The 18952-nt window shown below is 36.1% G+C and overlaps 1 protein-coding gene across 5 annotated transcripts in view; it reads left to right on the forward strand.

The window, feature by feature from the left end:
* LOC120628930 (POU domain, class 6, transcription factor 2) overlaps nt 1-18952 on the forward strand; it is a 271663-nt gene that overhangs the window by 235645 nt on the left and 17066 nt on the right. For all 5 annotated transcript variants that reach the window (XM_039897611.1, XM_039897614.1, XM_039897615.1 and 2 more), the window contains one exon: nt 1250-1431. In XM_039897611.1, the coding sequence (XP_039753545.1) occupies nt 1250-1431 (182 nt within the window). The remainder of the gene's footprint in view (nt 1-1249; nt 1432-18952) is intronic.

The following is an 18952-nucleotide window of genomic DNA, read 5'->3' on the forward strand; positions in this document are numbered from 1 at the left end:
CACTTTCAAATTTCAACCCTATTTCTTTTATAACCTTTTTAGGAACTTAGTAAAATAAATAGCTACCTAGTACTTTTATTTCAACACTTATTTCCTTCATTACGCAAATCACGTGGACACTATCCGTTCTTTTTATTTGCGCACTGAGGTGCATTATTTATCAGAGTAAAAGCTGTTATGATGTACGCTGTATTTTTTCAATGATGACTATAAAAAAAAACTATTATCGTTGCCAATTTCTGAGATCCCTAATTGATTGGATAAGTATTTTCTTATCCACATCTTTTGTTGCTGATTCTTAAATACTTGTTTAGTATTAAACATAATAAACAATCTCCTACAGTTATTCTACGGTTTTGTGAGGTGTTTCTTTGAATATCGATAAAAATTAAATATCACTTGTAAAAGTCCCACACATATCGGGAATTTTAATATACATCTGCAACAAAATGTCATATCTCTTTTTCACTTATATTTCGCAGTGTAAAATACTGACATAATTCCATAGTTTTTGCTACACTATTCCAAGTAGACATTGTTGCTTACGTTATGGATCATTAAATTAAAAATTTATCAACTTCAACTTTTACTTATCCGTTATTAACACGATTATCATATTTCGTAAGTGATGTGTGAAAAAAAGTCTTTATAGTTTTATTTTTGTATTTGATAGGGTAAGTCGTTCTTATAGAAAATGGGCTATGAAATCAGGCATTTTTAGATGCCCTGCTATATATTTAACCTTTCGAATAAGTTTTTGTATAAATAAGTATTACATTTGCTTTAGCGTTTATGGTAAGCACATTGTAGATTAACCCGTAAAACGGTTCCTGACACAATGGCGGACGACATATGATACAATTTTACTATAGAGTGGCTTTGTTTGTCAATTTTCACATGTTTTTTTAGCCCTTGACTGCAATTTTACCTGATGGTAAACTATGCTGAAGTCTAAGATGGTAAAGGATGGCAGGCTAGACTGTTAGAGGTACGGCAGATAGGTATATTAAACTCATACCTAAGAGTATGGGTATATCGGTTTCTACAAATCATCGTAAAGGAAACTTAGTCGCCTGGCGGCACGTTTTACCAGTAGGTTTGTAACTAGCCACGGTCACGCTTCTGTATTTTCCCTTAAGCTATTTCCCTTTAACTATGAATTTACTCATAAGACTGCCCAATTCTTAGACATTATAGAAGTAGACGTTGTTTGACAGAAAGTAGCTAAAATTCAATATTCGTTCTACAGGCTCGCAGCTTCCAACGGTGAGATAACAATCACGACGTCCCACTCCAACGCCGGCACTACCAGTAGCGCGGGCAGCGTTGGCTCCGGCCCCACAGCGTCCCCTCATCCGCCCGTCAAACTGTCCCCAGGCTCCGTGAAGTCCCCGTCTCACGACGACGGTGACCTACTTGCTGACTCGCCACGTAAGTGACGTAATATTAAATAAATAAATAAACAAATATAGCAAAAAAGGAGAGTCACTGAGAAATTACCCGTAGTAAACCCTAGCAAACCGAAATGTGGTGGTTAAAATAAATAAATAAACCAATATACCACGACAATACACACATCCCATCTAGCCCCAAAGTAAGCGTAGCTTGTGTTATGGGTACTAAGATGACTGATGAATATTTTCATGAATAATATACATAAATACTTATAATAAACATATGAACACCCAGACACTAAAAACAATTCATGTTCATCACACAAACATTTTCCAGTTGTGGGAATCGAATTCACAGCCTTGGACTCCGAAAGCAGGGTTGCTGGCCACTAAGCCAGTCGGCTGTCAATCTTAAAGGTTATTAATATTTAGTACGACCACCTCGTTTGGAATTAACGTAAATTTAAAAACCTTAATCCGCGAAGTTCATATAAGACTAGCCATTGAGTCGGGACGCATTCTCTGATGTCATCCGGACGTGGACCTTTACCACGGTCACGGGGGCGTTCGGGCTAAACAATAATTACCTAGTCCAAAAGACCTTCTACACTCAACCAAGCCGAGGTCCGAGTCCTCGCAGGAGGCACCCTCGGGTCGACGTCTTCCACTTCCCCCAGATGTCGCCAAGCCCTGGGGCTCTTCTCATGGCGAGCTATCGCACTCGCCCCACTCCCCCGGTGACGCCATAGCAACCCCTCAGGTGGTTATCGGCAAGTGTCCATCCGAAAATCGAAAAAAATCGGGACGCATTCATTGGACAGGTGCACAGACTGAGTCTCTCTTCGTTCTGTGTTCAACAATGTTCGCAGGATGTTTGGAAGGCGTAAAAAAAAAGCTTAATGTTTCATGTATTGTATAAGGGACTTCTTGAAGTAACACCTGATTTTATCCAATACTGACAGTGTGCACTCTAACATGGTTCAGGTATTCAGGACAGTATTTTTTTTTATTACATTATAAGTTAAACCTTGACTGCATCTTACCTGACAGTAGTGAAGATGCAGTCTAAGATGGAAGAGGTCTAACCTTTTTTTTGGTATCCCCCATTGGGTTACCCCAATCGGTTTCTATGCAGCATAATACCGGAACGATAAATCGCCGTTGTTTCTGCCTCCCAGCACACAAAATACAGACATAAACAACAGTATGAGTTAGAGCAACTTTAATTCATCTAATCTCTGCAGTTCAACTCACTCACTGTATTTAATATTAAACGTAACAAAGCGAGGTGAACTGTATACTGAGTGCTATTTTCGACTTTTGTAACTCGATTGTTCTCAGGCATAAAAGTTCTACGTTCTAAGCATAGGCGATCCATTAGTACAGCGAGAAGGCGCCATTGTCCCTCCAGTTATATCAACTAATACGATAAAGAGTTGGAAGTTGGTGCTTGGAGTTAGTGCGTCGGTATCAACTAACAGTGTGGAAAGTCGATTAGGTAACATACAAACACCGTCCAATGAACTTATAAGCTCAGCTCTGCTGCCCGCGTTCTTCGTGCGCGTTTTTTTTTGCAAATCCCGTGCGAACCGTTGGTTTTTCTGGGATAAAAAGTAGCCAGTGTTACTCTCCGTCCTTACAAATAATGTCAATGCCTAAAACCAGGTCGATTGTTTGCTTAGTTAGAGCGTTAATAAAGGACAAAAAAACAAACAATGAAACACACAAAAACACTTTCGCATTAATAATATTAGTAGATGTGGATTTTATGCAGAATTTTATGGAGATTTTGGTTTGATCGAGCTTTTGCCGTGGCTTCAGTTACCACCAAAACTTGCAGCCAATTTACCTCGCGTTCCGGTCGCGTGGAAAACGACTAGAGGCATGGGTTTAATATAACTTACCTAACAGGTTAGCCCGCTTCCATCTTAAACTGCATCATAATTTACCACCGTCTATTTTATGGTGGTAAGAAATCTACGTCGAAGCTATCGTAACACTAAATCGCATGACAGTATCTACGCCACTGTCAGTAGCGCGGTAACTAGCCACGACCAAGAAGTTTCTGTCCAGCTCAGACTATAATACTAAAAATTACTATTTCCCAGATTGCTTGTGCCAGGGTTTAAATAACATTAGTACCGATTATTAGCAGGTATTCTGTGTTCCATTAAGGATGGAAAACTTGACGACCTCTTTAAGGCATGGATAAAACATATTATGCAATATGTGAAGACGAGCTTCCATCCTTTTAGCAAATTGGGTAATGCTGCTTAACCATAGCTATCGACTGATATACGCTGCCTACACGGCCACTTAAAATTTAACTTCACTTTTTAAAATACTATATAATTTTGTCGTAACTTTATCAAAGGATTTCAGAAATATACTTCACATTTCAAATGGTCTTTAAGTCGGAATTTGTAATTTGCCTCCTTTACTAAGAAAGCTATCGTTGCTCTATACGAGAACATCAAACTAAATTGGATTAGAGACTTTATAGCCAGACTAGGTTAATCAATTTAAAAAGTCTATATTTACGGATCTATTTTATTCAAACTGAACTAAGTCGAACGTCTTCTTGAGCCATATGTTCCGCCAGACCAATTAAGCTCTTGGGAATAGACTAGACTTTTATTTTTGTAACATGACCTTAAAACAAAGCTAGACTCACTGGCTATTCTGGATCATAATTGACCTAACTTTTCATTTATATCTCTTAGAATTGGAGTGAATTTTTTAAAGTATTTATTTTCACGTCAGTGTGTTTAACACAAATATTAATCCCTCGTACCATACGAAAGATTGTATTCAATTTTCCTTGCAACTTATCCCCTGCCTCACCAGCAGGGCTAGCACGGGCCGGAGATAAAAATTATATCCCACGATTATATGCCCTGTCAAGGAATATAATTAACGTGTCCACCTGCTAAATCACTGGAATATGGAATAGGAGAAGTTTACCCCGTATATTTATACATATATATTATTTGGATATTATTTCCACTTCTGCGCCAGTGCTCTTAGAGTTGATAAAACTGTGGGAGAAGGTAAATTTTTATCCTTTTCACGGGGAGATAATTGTCTCCTGTCAATGCTAGCAGTGCAGATGGAAGCGTTTAACCGCCCTTAGCACAAACCTACGCTCGGTTTTCGGCCCTCATTTTTTTTATTTGTCACCGCTGACGTAATATTAAGTTAGTGTTTGTAACTTATAATTCCGTATTGGCTTTAAGCTACATATACTATCTAGTGTTTTCAGGGTTGCATTACCAATATAGCAAAATGAACTCGATACCAATTAAGTTTATGTTGCCATTAATTAGCACCATTTTTTTACCACGTAAAAGTGCCAGACAAAAATACAAATACTATTAAAAAGTAAAGACAATAGACCATTAAAAGTATAAAGTTAATGTCATAGCAAACACATTATTGCACGTGGTTGAGAGCGAGGTGGTAGCAAGTCGGTTAATTGTTCGATAATGAGTGCATCGATTCCGCGCTATTTCTGTACTCTATGCTGCTAATTAGTTTAAGTCACACTCACAATTGCTATGCGTTGAGGTACTTTCTACTTGATTTATTAATCAAATAACTCGAAAAATATTGATATTACTTTGATATATTATGAAAATTTTCTATACTACACGAAAAGCAGGAGAATCTGTATGGTGTAATTTATAATTTCTTCAATCCTTATACTCCACACCAAACTCTCTACGCACGTTTCGCTCCGAAGCCGGAGCGTCCTCAGGAGATGTTGACTTTACAATGAATAATTGTTAAATTACACCATACAGATTCTCCTGTTTTTCGAGCAGTATAGCAAATAAAGCTTAATTTTGATAATATATCATGGATTTCCGCAAAGTAACGCCTGCTTCTGTCCAATATTACTTTGATAAGCGACTTATTTAGTCTTAGATATTGTATAAAATCAGCAATTTTATTGTAAAAAAAAGTAACTAACCTGAGTAGGTTAGGTACTTGATTACAATGATTTTAGATCAATGATTTAATTGTGGAAAGGTATCCAACCAGCACATGCATTTTAGTATATTTACATTTAATATTAATGTATGGATTACGTGGTTAAGAGTGAAGTGGCAGCTTTGTTCATTAATGACGGCATCGATTCCGCGCTATTTCTGCCTCTTTGCTGCTAATTAGTATACCTAAGTCGCTCTCTGAATTAGAAATAATAAGCGTTGAGGAATTACTTACATTTTATATAAATATTGGATACAAGCAGGCGTTACTTTGCGGAAATCCATGATATATTATGAAAATTAAGCTTAATTTGCTATAGGTACTACGCGAAAAGCAGAATCTGTATTGTGTAATTTTAACCACACAGATAGTTAAGTTTTAACAATTATTCATTGTAAAGTCAACATCTCCTAAAGAAGCTCCGTTTTCGGAGGGAAACGTGTGTAGAGAGTACATTACCGAAGATATGTTCGGAGTGGAGTATAAGGATTGAAGAAAAAATACAGATTCTCCTGCTTTAATATTTTATATAAATATACAATACACTAAATATTTGTGCTAATCCACATATAATTTTTAGTCTTATTATTATAATGTAATCGCGGACTTTTACTGACATTATTATGCTGTACACCATTTTATTTTAAATGCATTCGCAAATCTCTTTACCGTTAAGATGCTGAATACCTATTTCGAATCTATGAAATTCTTAACAGCGAAAACAATAATCAGACATATGGCCCAAATAAATATTAGTTGGGGCGTGAAGTAAGGAAACACAAACAAACATACTTTCGCATTTATAATATACCTAAGCATGGATTGTTGAAGTGTAAATTAGGAGCATAGAGTTTCTGCCGTACATTACTCCATATTTTAATGTAATTTAAAAGCTTACGAAACCACGATTTAGAATAAAAGCTTCTAAAAGACATTTTATTTTGTTTACACTTTCGGATATTTTATTAAGAGGTTACTACTGAAGTTTATTTTAATGAATTCGAAAAACTCAGAACTGAAGTGGTTTTATTTTATGGATACCGATTGGTGGACTCCACACAGCTTTGAAAACATTATGGAGAACTCTCAAGCATGCAGGTTTCCTCACGATGTTTTCCTTCACCGTTGAAGCAAGTGATATTTTAATTGCTTAGAACGCACACAACCTAGAAAAATTAGAGCTGGGATTTGAACTCGGCCCCCAAAAGTGTTGTCGAAGTCTTACCCACTGGGCTATCACCGCTGTTTTTATGTTCGTTGTAGTTCTTTTATTTATATCTCTGTAACTACTTTTTTTCTTTGGTGTACAATGAAAGTGTTTTTTCATTCATTCATTCATGCATTCTTTTAATCGTATCGCACCCGTATCGCCATTACACAAAGTACCGACGTGGTGCCCGCGGCCCTATTTCTATTTATTACTATTTCATTCATACTTTAATTACTTAGAATGCACATAACTTAGAAAAATTAGAGCTGGGATTTGAACTCAGCCCCCCGAAAGTGAAGTCGAAGTCCTACCCACTGGGCTATCACCACTGTTTTTATGTTCGTTGTAGTTCTTTTGATCGTATCGCACCCGTATCGCCATTACAGAAAGTACAGACGTAGTGCCCGCGGCCCCAGTTCTATTGATTACTATTTTATTTATATTTTAATTGCTTAGAACGCACATAATTTAAAATTAGAGCTGGAATTTGAACTCGGCTCCCCGAAAGTGAAGTCAAAGTCTGCTGCATAGTACTGGGCTAGCACCGTTGTTTTTAAGTACGTTGTAGTTCTTTTAATCCTATCGCATCCGTATCGCCATTACAGAAAGTACAGACGTAGTGCCCGCGGCCCCAGTTCTAATGATTACTATTTTATTTATATTTGAATTGCTTAGAACGCACATAATTTAAAATTAGAGCTGGAATTTGAACTCGGCTCCCCGAAAGTGAAGTCAAAGTCTGCTGCATAGTACTGGGCTAGCACCGTTGTTTTTAAGTACGTTGTAGTTCTTTTAATCCTATCGCATCCGTATCGCCATTACAGAAAGTACAGACGTAGTGCCCGCGGCCCCAGTTCTATTGATAACTATTTTATTTATATTTTAATTGCTTAGAACGCACATAATTTAAAATTAGAGCTGGAATTTGAACTCGGCTCCCCGAAAGTGAAGTCAAAGTCTGCTGCATAGTACTGGGCTAGCACCGTTGTTTTTAAGTACGTTGTAGTTCTTTTAATCCTATCGCATCCGTATCGCCATTACAGAAAGTACAGACGTAGTGCCCGCGGCCCCAGTTCTATTGATAACTATTTTATTTATATTTTAATTGCTTAGAACGCACATAATTTAAAATTAGAGCTGGAATTTGAACTCGGCTCCCCGAAAGTGAAGTCAAAGTCTGCTGCATAGTACTGGGCTAGCACCGTTGTTTTTAAGTACGTTGTAGTTCTTTTAATCCTATCGCATCCGTATCGCCATTACAGAAAGTACAGACGTAGTGCCCGCGGCCCCAGTTCTATTGATAACTATTTTATTTATATTTTAATTGCTTAGAACGCACATAATTTAAAATTAGAGCTGGAATTTGAACTCGGCTCCCCGAAAGTGAAGTCAAAGTCTGCTGCATAGTACTGGGCTAGCACCGTTGTTTTTAAGTACGTTGTAGTTCTTTTAATCCTATCGCATCCGTATCGCCATTACAGAAAGTACAGACGTAGTGCCCGCGGCCCCAGTTCTATTGATAACTATTTTATTTATATTTTAATTGCTTAGAACGCACATAATTTAAAATTAGAGCTGGAATTTGAACTCGGCTCCCCGAAAGTGAAGTCAAAGTCTGCTGCATAGTACTGGGCTAGCACCGTTGTTTTTAAGTACGTTGTAGTTCTTTTAATCCTATCGCATCCGTATCGCCATTACAGAAAGTACAGACGTAGTGCCCGCGGCCCCAGTTCTATTGATAACTATTTTATTTATATTTTAATTGCTTAGAACGCACATAATTTAAAATTAGAGCTGGAATTTGAACTCGGCTCCCCGAAAGTGAAGTCAAAGTCTGCTGCATAGTACTGGGCTAGCACCGTTGTTTTTAAGTACGTTGTAGTTCTTTTAATCCTATCGCATCCGTATCGCCATTACAGAAAGTACAGACGTAGTGCCCGCGGCCCCAGTTCTATTGATAACTATTTTATTTATATTTTAATTGCTTAGAACGCACATAATTTAAAATTAGAGCTGGAATTTGAACTCGGCTCCCCGAAAGTGAAGTCAAAGTCTGCTGCATAGTACTGGGCTAGCACCGTTGTTTTTAAGTACGTTGTAGTTCTTTTAATCCTATCGCATCCGTATCGCCATTACAGAAAGTACAGACGTAGTGCCCGCGGCCCCAGTTCTATTGATAACTATTTTATTTATATTTTAATTGCTTAGAACGCACATAATTTAAAATTAGAGCTGGAATTTGAACTCGGCTCCCCGAAAGTGAAGTCAAAGTCTTCTGCATAGTACTGGGCTAGCACCGTTGTTTTTAAGTACGTTGTAGTTCTTTTAATCGTGTCGCCCCCGTATCGCCATCAGAGAAAGTACCGACGTGGTGCCCGCGGCCCCAGTTCTATTGATTACTATTTAATTATTTGTTAGTGGATACAATTACTAAATTACTCAGTTCCTCTTTTGTTTACTCGCTGCTAATTTGTCTATATTAAATTGATAGGATACATTTGGATTGGACCTTGGATCCACGTCTTAAACCTTGTTTATGGTTGCTTATTGCTTAACTGTTTAACTTGTTTGAAGTTTATACGATAACATTTAAACTCGCTAGTTAAACAAACATTTTCAGCCTGTTGAAAGGCGACTGACTGACTGGCTGATTGATCTAACTAACCACTTGACGGATCGGGCTGAAATTTTGCACACAGATAGTTATTACAACGTAGGCATCCGCTTAGAAAGGATTTTTGAAAATTTTAACCCTAAGAGAGTTAAATGGGTGATGAATGGTTTTTTTTTCAAGTTACATGCATTAACTTTGATTTTAGGTTTTCGATTAAAAAACAAAGAAATAAGTTTTTCACAAATTTTCAAAATTCCAACTCCAAAGGCATTAGGAGTAGAAAATATATATGAAAGTGTCTGATTTTTTTTAGTAATTTACGTTCATATTTTGCACAGCTAATAGAGCAGCAAAGCCTTTTTTAAACCTTTGTAGTTAAAATTTACCACATCAAAAATTTTACTTAACATGAGCGAAGACGCGGGCAAAAGCTAGTAAGTTATAAAGAAGCGGTATAAGTGAGGGAATTATTTATAATACATATTTATTTTCAAGAATAACAACCTGAATTGATATATAATCGAAAATATACTATAAACAAATATATATATACATCTTTATGTATATATTTCTTGTGTGCGTGTGTATGTCACTGAACTACTCCTAGACGGCTGGACCGATTTGAATGAATTTTTCGGTATGCGTTTGGGTGGCACCCTGGATGGTTTAGATTCACAAATCAGCCCGACAGATGGCGCTGGGGTCTGCTAGTATATATATATATATATATAAATTTAAATTAGATGCTTTTGAATCGTCCATAAACACTTATCGTATTTTTGTAACTCACAGATAAATTCTACTAAGCTAATTCATCGAAAACCTGATCTCTTTGGAGAAGAAGCCCACGACAATGCCAGGGGAATATTCTTTTTTTTCATCTCACAATTTTTGCCCTGTTTATAATCGCTCTGTCCTATTTGCAGTAGGTACTATATTCGCCTAACTATGCGAAAATATTCATTTAATAATGAATGATAATAATGGTAATAAAAACCTGTTTGAATCCGAACATTAAACTCCACACTATAAATGATAAAAGTGGATACAATTAATTATTCCTTATTACTGACAAAACTCAATCGATTTTTTCGATATAAACCAATTATCATTTTCCTAGAACGCTCCGATCTTAAAATTTACAAAAGCGGTCAAAATAAGGTTTAAGTGGCGACTTCAAAGACACCGACGCGGGCCGCATTCCCGCCACCGACTAAATTAATTAATTAACTAATTAAAAACCATTACAAATAATTAAGGCTGTCGATAAATTGAGCACAATCGATAAGAAACAAAGAGTTGGGGCCGGTCGCTCATCGACATTTTGCTATGCGAGTTATGTGATGATATTGGAGCTGCGTCTTTAGAATTTTTCTCAACAATCTCTTTGGAAATCGTCAAATCGTGATCTGAGTCGGATCTCCTTAAAAAGTATAGGTTATATAAGGTATCGTAATGCTCCGGATTCAAATTTCGAATTCGAAATTCATTCATTCAAGTAGCCTAAATTATAAGCACTTTTAAAATGAAAAAGAAAGACAGTCCGTTTGTTGTGACTCCACCAGCGCTTCGGAAAGCAGATTCTACCAAGAAAAGCCGGAAAAACTCAGCAGATTTCTTTTTGTTAGCATCATTTACAATTTACAATGTATATAATTGTTCTAACTCGTGAGAGATGCAAGCAGCCTTGTCGTTAAGTTATTGATCTATTGTATAGATTACCTATACAACGTGTAACGGAATTACGAAATACTGTTGAATTCATAAGTATATTTCATCAGGAATCATCATGTAAAATATTAAATGAAAAGAAGCATATTTATTTTTGCATACAAACTAATTCAAAACATTCTAAGTGTTTATTTATGACAACCCTATTGAAGATAAAAGACCGACACTTATAAAGTTCCTACGTACGCTACGCGACGCGTAACTAATAAAGTGAAAGCAGTCACTTGATTTTACTTTTACATGTGATGTTAGGGCTGTATCGGATTTCTTTCAGTAAAAACTTTGGCAGTGGTTTACTCAAAAACTATTAGCGTTTCGGTTTCACAGATAAGTATAAGAAACAGTAAATAATGTACCTTAGAGGTACATTAGCCTCTGAAGTATTATTTCGGTTTTCATTTCCACGTTGTATAACTAAACGTTTGTTTAATGTATTGCATTGCGATCGTTTCAATCATCATTATAATTAATGGGTAGATCATCTTTATAGTGCAAACTTCCCAACAAGTATATAATTTGCCATGACTTTGACATAATATAAATGGCAAATGTACCAATCTCTCTTGATGCCAGAGCATTTAATACTAGCACAGACTCCTCTAACTCTTAATTTTAAATAATAATAACATTAATTGTGAATGTTAATATATTTATCTATTAGACTAACAAAGCAAAAATTTGTCAACGGCTGGGTGTACGGAAAAATTCTTTTGAGTGTATGCTTACACCTTTAAATTAAGACCTGTGATGTATATTATGTGTAATGAGTTAATAAATAAATAAAATAACAAAAGCTTGGAAGGTATCGCATAAATAAACTTGTCAGCAAAGCTTACATTACGAAACTAAGGTTTGTCTACTCATCGCTTCATTTTATTTCGTCCTTTTCATTACGTTTTTCACATTGGATTCCGAAATAGTTTCCTCTTCAAAATGATCCACTAATATCTGATTTGCGTTTGTTGAATGCTAGTTAATGCCACTCTCACATGCCAACTAACAGCCATGCATATTATTTCACTAACACGAAAACTTCCCCATAATCTACGTAGCCGACCGTTATTTCGACATTTTATATTCAACGGTTGATTATCCTTAATTAAAGTATTCGGGTGATTAGAACGTACTATACTTACGAGATTTGTATAATAGAGCTTTATTTTTAATAGTTATAAAGAACAGAATCGTGTGAAAGTGTGATGTGGACACGCAGATTAAAAATTTGTGAACATATATACGTAATGGATCAAATTACGCGCGCCGAATCGAATTATTTTGTGTTACTATTACGATTTAGAACGGTATAGCTTTTGTATCGATTTAACTATACTTACCTATACCTATTATAAAAGTAACATTTAAATACTATAACAGAGTTTCTTCGACGTATTTTGTAAAATTTTGATTCGCTCGAAGTTTCCATTTCGAGATTTGTAATTAAAATGCCATTTCGTTATAAAATATCTGTTAACGAATCGGCATTTGGTATTTAGACAACTTATTATTAGCTTGCATCACTTTATTCATAAATTTTAGGTAAACTAAGCTTAAAGTATGTCAAATAAAAGTTTAGAAATGGTAAATGTACCTACTCAGTTGTACAAATCCCTAAACTAAATTAAAACTGACTGACTGATTTTTAAAGTAGAGATAGCACGTCTTTTAATCAATTTAGTTAAGTCGATTTAGTTATGTGAGCTCGGACCCTTATCTTCTATTATAGAAGACTATACTTTACACTTTTACGTTTTATATAGCGCAGTGGGTAAGAGCTCTACTTCACTTTCCGGACGCCTAGCACGCACTCTAACTTTTCTAAGTTATGTGCGTTTTAAGTAATTAAAAATATCACTTGCTTCGACGGTGACGAAAAGCATTGTGAGAAAACCTGCATGCTTGAGAGTTCAACATAATGTTCTGAAAGGTATGTGGAGTCCACCAATCCGCACTGGGCCAGCGTGGTGGACTAAGGCCTTCACCCTTTCTCATTGTGGGAATAAACCCGTGCCCTGTAGTGGGCCGGTAATGGGTCAATTTCATGATGATGATACTCTACGCTTTATTTACTAGCATGTAGTATTGTCTAACTGTACTGTTTACATACAAAACTCAATATCTCTTTATATTCTGAAAATTAAGCTTAATTTTCTATACCTACTCCGCGAACAGCAGGCGAATCTGTATGGTGTAATTTGTAATTTCTTCAATCCGTATACTCCACACCAAACAGATAATGAATAATTGTTAAGTCACGTAACAAGTTACTTAACAATTATTCATTGTAAAGTCAACATCTCCTGAGAATGCTCCGGTTTCGGAGCGAAACGTGCGTAGAGGGTACATTGCCGAGGATCTGTTTTGTGTGGAGTATACGGATTGAAGAAATTATTAATTACACCATAAAGGTTTTCCTGCTGTTCGCGGAGTATAGCAAATTAAGCTTAATTTTCATAACATATTATGGATTTCCGCAAAGTAACGCCAATATCTCTTTCAAAAATGGTCCTCCGAAAGTGAAGCCTTGGCCCTAATCACAAGGCTATTTACCGCTTCATGTATTTAAGGGTCTAGACCTACTTGCGTAAAACAGTATAAAAAAAACCTTAGTAATATTGCATTACCGCGCTCAAAATATATACTTAGCAAGGTAAACTGGGCTAGCATAATATTTAAGAAGAACGGAAATTGATCGGCGGAACAGGATGCAAACGTACGTTTAGTTCCGGCGACGGAGCGTCATATTCGAAGGAAAATTATAGTCAGGTTTAGTGGGCAATTTACGTAATTAGCAGATGGTGGCGTTTCTAATTATGCGGAATATCATTAGAGAGGAGAGGGTAGACGTACCGCTGCATCCCCCTGCTTAGCTAACCGATGACAAATTACTGCCTACCTTCCTATCTCCCGCTAGTTTGAGTTGTCTTCACTAGTGATGTAACCTACGTTAGTACGAATTGGCTAGTAGAAGAGCGTGTATGCGTGCGGTGGCTGCAGATCAGATAGATAGATAGATAGACAAATTCTTTATTGCACACAATTAAGGGATAGAGATAATATATATTGAAAACATAAATACAAGAAAAATAAAAATGCGCAAAGGCGGTCTTATCGCTTTAAACGATCTCCTCCAGACAACCTGTAATGAAAGAAGAAAATGATTATGGAATCGGAATAGGGCAATTTTTTTTAAATATGTCATAACATAAACTATATATAACAATAATACATAAATAGCTAATACAAATACAAATAATATAGAAATAAATACATATACATACATATATATATATATATATATATATATATATATCAGTATCTAGTCACTAACCCTTCGCGCGGATTTCGTACGAGGCGACTAAGGAAATATAAAACAGGACGGGACTATCATTACCAACTACTGCGGTCACTATTCCGTTTGCCAAGCGTGGTGATTATGGGCAAACCCTCCCGATTGTGTTTGTGATTAGTAGGTGACGATTCCAAAAGAAATTATGTAAATCTATAAATATAAAAATGTTATGTTGGTTTGTGTACGCTTCAAAAACTCAAAAAGTTCTGCACCGATCGAGCTGAAATTTTAGCATGATATACAATACGCATCAAGGATTGTTTTTATATATTTCGCTCAACCATTCAATTACAATGTGCCACAGCGAGCGTGGCAGGGTACAGCTAGTAGTTTCATAAAAATAAAATAAGCTTTTCAACTGACAGTCTTCACATACAATAGTCGTTCATTTCAGCAACCTTAAATTGGATTTCTAAACTTCATATTCTTATACTGTGGGCTTCCAAAACCTCTACCGACGCTGTGAATTTTCTTATCATCCTCGTAACATACATCTGATGGCGCTTTTTTAAAAAGCAAAAGCCTCTATCCAATAGTTCCGCCATGCCATTTGGATTGTATATTATGATTCATATTCATTTGTTACTAACAAGCGTGCATTTAGACAGCGGGCTTCATTTAACTTATCGTTTTCATTTCTTAAAGTAATTGCTATGTGAAGCATTAAATATATTTATATCTTCTAGTCGGGTATGCAATTTTTTTGTACACTAATGTGCACCAACTTTTTAGTCGGATGTCCGAACTTTTCTTCGACTCCGATACTATCGCGCCACGTCACTAGCCTCCACCAATTAAGACGAGGTAGGGTTGGTAAATTGGCAATCGTTCCTCCGTTTACCGGTGTACAGTGTACCAAACGCATTGATGATTTCGTTTATTCGATTGTTATTGTACTTTGTTCGTGCAATGCATTCGTCTTCATCTCTCGACTATAATTAAACAATAAAAAATGTTTTTATTGTAACGGGTCATTGCTAACACTACTTTGCTAACTCCACTACTTTGCTGCTATCCACATAGGAGTTATGCGACCCTAGTATCTTATCAAGTTAACCAACTTAATTTGGAGCAATTTTTGACGACCTCCCCGGCGCAACGGTGAGCGTATGAATTTAACCAGGAGGTCCCAGGTTCGATTCCCGGCTTTTTCCAGTTTGAGAATTTATAATTTCTAAATTTACTCTGGTGGGAGGCTTTGGCCGTGGCTTGTTACCACCCTACCGAAAAAGACGTGCTGCTAAGCTATTTAGTGTTCTGGCACTCCTTAACAGGTTAGACCGCTACCATGCCATCACTTACAACCAGGTCAGATTGCAGTCAAGGGCTAACTTGTAGTGGAATAATAAACTTAAAAAAGAACTTTGTTATCCCTATACAAGTTAACCCGTGACAGAAATTTCATGTAGGTGGTAGGTGATGATGCAGATAACAATAGTAGCGGGCTTTCCTGTAAGGGGTATATTCAACTCAGATCCTTAATCGCTTTCTACGCAGCATAGAAGTCATAAATGGTTTGGTGTCACTTCTTATTGTATTTTTTTTATTTACTAATACAATACACACATCGCCAACTAGCCCCAAAGTAAGCTTAGCTTGTGTTATGGGTACTAAGATGACTGATGAATATTTTTATGATTAATATACATAAATACTTATAATAAAATACCCAGACACTGAAAAACGTTCATGTTCATCACTCGAAATTTTTTCAGTTGTGGTAATCGAACCCACGGTCTTGGACTCAGAAAGCAGGGTCGCTGCCTACTGCGTCAATCGGCCGTACTTATAAAGTTGGTAACTAGACGCGGCCGAAACCAGAGAAAATACAAAAATTATAAATTCCTAAATTGCTACTCCCGGGTCTCAAACGCGGGACCTTAAAGCGTATGTAGTTGTCACATTTTAGAGCTTCAAGTTGTCACGTTTTGAAGTTTCGCCCTTGATATTCCATTGAATATCAAGGGCCACCAATTTACGCTAATGTAGGCATACGTTACTATACATAAAAAAATAGATAGATAATTCTGTGTTACATATCCAAGAAGTACTGAGCGTTTTTTGAAAGGAATACGTATATTCCTTTCAAAAAACGCTCAGTACTTTCAATCTCCTGTCTTTCTCTTTTATTTCTTCTTCTTCTTTTTTATTATTTATGTTATTATCATTATAATGTAATTGATTGATACAAGTTTGATTAAAAAAAAATGATCCAATTAAAAAAAAAGTTCTTTTTAGTCATACTTTGTTTTGGATATTTTTTTAAAATCAATATGTTTTATCAAGAAGAGAATCTTATCTGCTTATTTAATCTCAAAATTGCCGAAAACGGATCACGGTTTGTCTTCATATGAATGAATAGCGGGGTGCAATGAGGGTCCTATGAAATTAGGGGAGTTATCTAATGAAGAAAAAATAATATAATTAGAAAACAATTATTGCAATGATTGCCATAGTGTTGCCCAAATTCAGTCTTGGTCTTGCAGTCTTGGTCTTGTTCTTGCGTTTTTGCAAGACCAAGACCAAGAACAAGACCGCGTATTTTTAGCAAGACCAAGACCAAGACTGACCGTGCAAGACTTGAGCAAGAACAAGACATAGCCTGCAAGACTCTTGCGTCTTGCAGCTAGGACTTAGCGCTATTTCACGGAGTAGTTAGGTGTAACAGTTCGGTGTATAGGTAGGTAGGTACGCTTAGGAATTCTATGAGACGCAAAAAACTATATCAAAGAATATGAAAAACTGGACCTATGCGCATTACGACTAATACCATAAACATAGCGAATAAAAAAATATCTATTAAAATCAAACTGAGTGCTTTCATAGTTATGTTTTAACCATCGGCACTTTGATAATGCGGCATCAAAGGTTTTGTACTTACTTCTCAAAGAAATTTGCCGCTTTTCGGAAGTACATGGTTATGATACACGCGCCGGCGGCTTCTTTTGAAATCTAAAACAATCGTTGCCGCCGCGCCGAAATCATAACATTTGACACTATTCATGCAAAATAATTTCGAATTTTAAGAGTACCTACAGGTGTTCCAAAGAATAAATAAGTTTCAGATTGGTGATTTTAGATTGGTGGAGGACGCATGAGACAGAGTATCCGATTTTATCGAAAATGGCCCGTGATTTTCTCTCAATACCTGCAACTTCAGTACCTGCTGAGAGGTTATTTTCTAAAGCATCATTAGTAATTAGAAAACATAGAAATAGGTTAAGTGATGAGTCAGCCAGATGGTTACTTTGTATTAATTCTTGGTCAAAAGAATTGATATAAAGTATCATAACCTAATGATAAAGCTGTTGATTTGTGTTGTATTTTATTTTTTATTCAAATAAATGATAAATCGTAAAACTCTTTTATTAAATTTCTTATAAGTTGAGGGTTCAATCTCTTTCTAGACAGATAAGTATTGTTCTTTAAAATACAGTCAAGTTATTGTAATTAATTTGTTTTTTTACATGTTTTAGCAAATGTAAGCTTATAAATCATAAATGTTTATTAAGAAACAGTTACTTCCATGGAAAACGACATATAGGTCAGTTGATTTTTCGAATTTCTTATCAAATCTTCAGTTATTTATTAATCTGCTTGATCTTTACTATGGCTATGTTAATTCAAGCTCACAATGTTCCAATTCTAATACGTTTTTCTAAGATTTAAAGTAAACTTTAATAAATAGTAATAGACTAATAGGTAATTGCAAGACTTGCAAGACTCTTGCTGCAAGACCAAGACCAAGACCAAGACTGGGAGCGCAAGACCAAGACCAAGACCAAGACCAGGTGTATTGGCGCAAGACCAAGACCAAGACTGGCTAAGTCTCGTCTTGTTCTTGCATTTGGGCAACACTAGATTGCCATCTATAATCCTATAGATGGTTTATTATTGGTCGTGGTTTTATTAAATAGCTTTTAATAAAACCACGCGTAAAAAGACGCGTCAAATAACTAAGACTTCTGACCAATTTCAAAAGTGGCAGAGGTTTACAGTTTAATTTTTATTTTAAGTACACAGATTTATCTGGGGCTCGACCCAATATCCGCCTTTTTCATATGGTAGCTATTCTATAAAACAGAACTGTATACAAAGTACATACTTCGGAATTGTTACATTTTACTGACTTAGAAATGTTGTAGAAAAAAAATATTTCATGCTATTTAGTTGTTGTTTTTTTTTTTGACGTTTTTTACCGGTAGTCTACGTAATAAGGTCGAAAAAATCTTATTTATGAAGTATTTTGGGAAATATTGTAAAGAAAAAACAAAAATGTCTAACAGCACCCAAAAGATTGCTATTTTGGAAGGATCTATTAAAGAAACGAGTAACCTAATAATTGGAACGTTTTCACTTGTTTGGTTAAAAGGTTCCAATTATTACTCCTTAACAACGTGAGGTTAAAAGTTAAGAGTCCCAATTCTATCGCGTGATGAGACTCGCCCATTTATTAATTTACAAAGATAAGTCAATTGGCCAAGAGTAGCGTATGGCGCCCGAATTCGGCGATAATGCATCGAGATACCGTACTCTTAATTGTTTAATAAATGTTATAAATTAATTAGATACAATTACAGTTTGCGTGTTCCGTCCACAGTCCGTACGTTTATTGACCCGCGGTACGTCGGGTGCCTCCACACTTACTCAGATCAAGTGGC

The sequence above is a fragment of the Pararge aegeria genome, chromosome 13, assembly GCF_905163445.1.
Source record: "Pararge aegeria chromosome 13, ilParAegt1.1, whole genome shotgun sequence".
NCBI lineage: Eukaryota > Metazoa > Arthropoda > Insecta > Lepidoptera > Nymphalidae > Pararge > Pararge aegeria.